The 2,811-nt window shown below is 38.0% G+C and overlaps 1 protein-coding gene across 1 annotated transcript; it reads left to right on the forward strand.

Moving 5' to 3' along the window:
• The first annotated feature begins 993 nt into the window (after positions 1 to 993).
• LOC131658328 (uncharacterized) lies at positions 994 to 2,274 on the forward strand. The gene has a single exon (XM_058927635.1). The coding sequence runs from the start codon at positions 994 to 996 to the stop codon at positions 2,272 to 2,274; it is 1,281 nt and encodes a 426-aa protein (XP_058783618.1).
• Positions 2,275 to 2,811: the final 537 nt, after the last annotated feature.

Genomic DNA, 2,811 nt, shown 5'->3' on the forward strand with positions numbered 1-2,811 from the left:
CCTTTTGGAAACAATAAAGCGCGGTGGCAACTCTGTTTAAAACAAATGAGCTAAGTCTTTCCCATGGCTTTAGTCTCACCAATTTCACCGCTATGAAAAAATGGCGACTCTGTTGGGGATACCGATCAAATTATTGGTGTATCTTTGGAAGGGTTCACCCTATCTTTGTTTTTGTTATTGCTTTTGTTTTTGCACATACTTTTTACTTTCCTATGTGAATATTTGTTATTTTATTGGGTTGTATTGAGAAAGGGCTTGATTCTCCTTGTGGTGAGATAAATCCTAACCCGTATTTGAGTGCAATTTATGATAGGAGATGTTATAGTCATTTTGATCTCGCGGGATTACTCCCAGAGAAGTCAATTTGAGATCCATCGTTCAGTGGAGGCCTTTTTGGATGTTACTTTGTTGACCATGTAGTTGGGAATACATTGTTGCATTCAACTAGGTTGTAGAAGATGCGGACCTAGAAACACCTTAACCAATCTTGGCCATTAGGAAGTAGTGTGGAAACTGTGTTTGGATTCAATTCCAGAATGGTTGTTACACGATACTACACTTGGATGAGGTTCTTTTGGGATATTATTCAAACGAGCTTGTATGTTGTAAAGTTTATAATCCCCAAGTTGAGCTGCTTAAGTCTGGAAACTTTTTAGAACCTTGATCTACATGTACAAAAAACCATAGTACACACCTTTGGGATGGGTAGACCTTTGGCTCCATGCTCGTGACGTTGAACCCTTTAACCCAATGTTTTTGCTATGTTTGCATTCATTCATCCATGCATTTTAAAACTAAAATATCTTTCAAGGAATTAAAAGAAACTTTTTTTTGTAAACATTATAGGAATGAAACTTGAAAGAAGAAAAACCAAGAAATATACTTTCAAGAGTTTAGAGGTGGAAGAATTGAGAAAGCTTAGGGTCCTTGATTGTTGATCAAGGCAAGTTCTGTAGCAAGTACGGAAGATTATTGTATCTCCTCAAAACCAAGATGGAAAAAGGAATCCTTTCTACATTGATCCAATTCTATGATGCATTGTATCATTGCTTCATCTTTCCTGATTATAAATTGCTACCAACCATGGAAGAATATTCAAGCATCATTGGATTGCCTATTATTGGAAGGATTCCCTTCACTAGTTTAGAAAAATATCCCAAGTCTCATGAGATTGCAAAGTTTACTTACTTGAGGAAAGATGAGATTGAGAAGAACCTGGTTACTAAAGGAGGATTACCTAGGTTTCCTGTTGAGTTCTTGATTGAGAAAGCCCTCACCTTGTTACAAGAAAGAAGAAAAGATGACTTTGAGGCTGTGTTTGCTCTATTGGTCTATGGATTGTTTCTGTTTCCAAATACTGGCAACTTTGTTGATATGATTGCTATTAAGATCTTTATGAAAGGAAACCATGTTCCTACCTTGATTGGGGACACTTACTACTCCATCCATCTAAGAAATTCCTATGGAAAAGGAATGGTTACTTGTTGTACTCCTATGCTATACAAGTGGTACATCTCTCATCTGGCTGACACCCATGAGTTCTGGCGTCACAAAGAAGGACTAAGTGGGCCACACAAGATCATGACTCTTACCAACACTGATATTGTTTGGAATAACAATCACTTTTGTAGGATGAAGACTTTGGATTGCTGTGGTGATTTCCCTAATGTGCCCCTCATTGGTACAAAAGGAGGAATCAGCTATAGCCCTGTGTTAGCTCGTCGTCAATTTGGCTTTCCTAGGGAAAAAGAGCCAAGGAACATTTTATGGAATGGGTTCTTTCTTGAAGAAAAGGTTGAAAACAAAGAGTTTAGGGAAAGGATTGCTAATGCTTGGAATCCAATCCATAGGAAGGAAATTAAAGATTGGAAGACAAAAGGAGATCTTTCACCTGAGCCTTTTGAAAGCTGCATTGGTTCAAGAGCTGTTGAACTTAGGATGCCCTGTCTCCCTGGGACATCTCTACCTCCTGTTAGGAAGTCTCCTCCATCTGTTGTGTCTCCTCCAACAATTGAAGACCTCCAAGAAGCTCTAAGGAAGATGAAGAAGTCAAGAGATCATTGGAAGAAGAAGTTTGAATACTCTGAAGCTGAGTTAGGAATGATGGAAGAGTCCTATGGTGATCTAATCAAGGAGAAAGATGATCTACTGTTCCTCCAAGATGGATGGCTCATAAAGAAGGATGCTACCATTGCCAAGTATGCAAGAGAAAAAAAGAAAGAAAGAAGAAGAAGCACTCTCTCCAAAAGAAGCTGCATGGAAGAGTATTATTGAGAAGCTGGAGAAGGTCAAACTGAAGAAGAAGAAGACTCAAGATGACATGGACACTTCTCATTGAGCTTTGGTGGTCACTCTAAGATGTTACTAGCTTTCTCTATTTGTTTCTACCTTGTAACACTTGAAAGTATTTTATATCTTGGGCGTCCGTTGTCCCTTTGTAGGTTATGAAAAGAAATGGTACTTCGATGACCCTCGGTTGCCCCTCGATGAACCTTGTCCCTTTAAAATGTACCAAGGATAATTTGTCCCTTATTATTAATGAATGAAAATTTTCTTCTTCAAGTTATTTGTCCCTTATTATTACATTTACAAATGCTTAAATAATTCCTTGAAGATATTTTGAGATATTTTGGAAAAGAAAATATAAAGAAGATTCTTTTGCATTGCATGCATCATATCACATTCACATTCACTCCTGAGTCAGAGTCTTATTCCTTCCTCATTCTCTCCTCAGAAAGTTCAAGCTGACGTAATGGTATAATACTTGCGTCAATCATCGTCGAAGAATGGAAGATGGTAAAGTCGATGACC

Source organism: Vicia villosa, linkage group LG3, assembly GCF_029867415.1.
Source record: "Vicia villosa cultivar HV-30 ecotype Madison, WI linkage group LG3, Vvil1.0, whole genome shotgun sequence".
Lineage (NCBI taxonomy): Eukaryota > Viridiplantae > Streptophyta > Magnoliopsida > Fabales > Fabaceae > Vicia > Vicia villosa.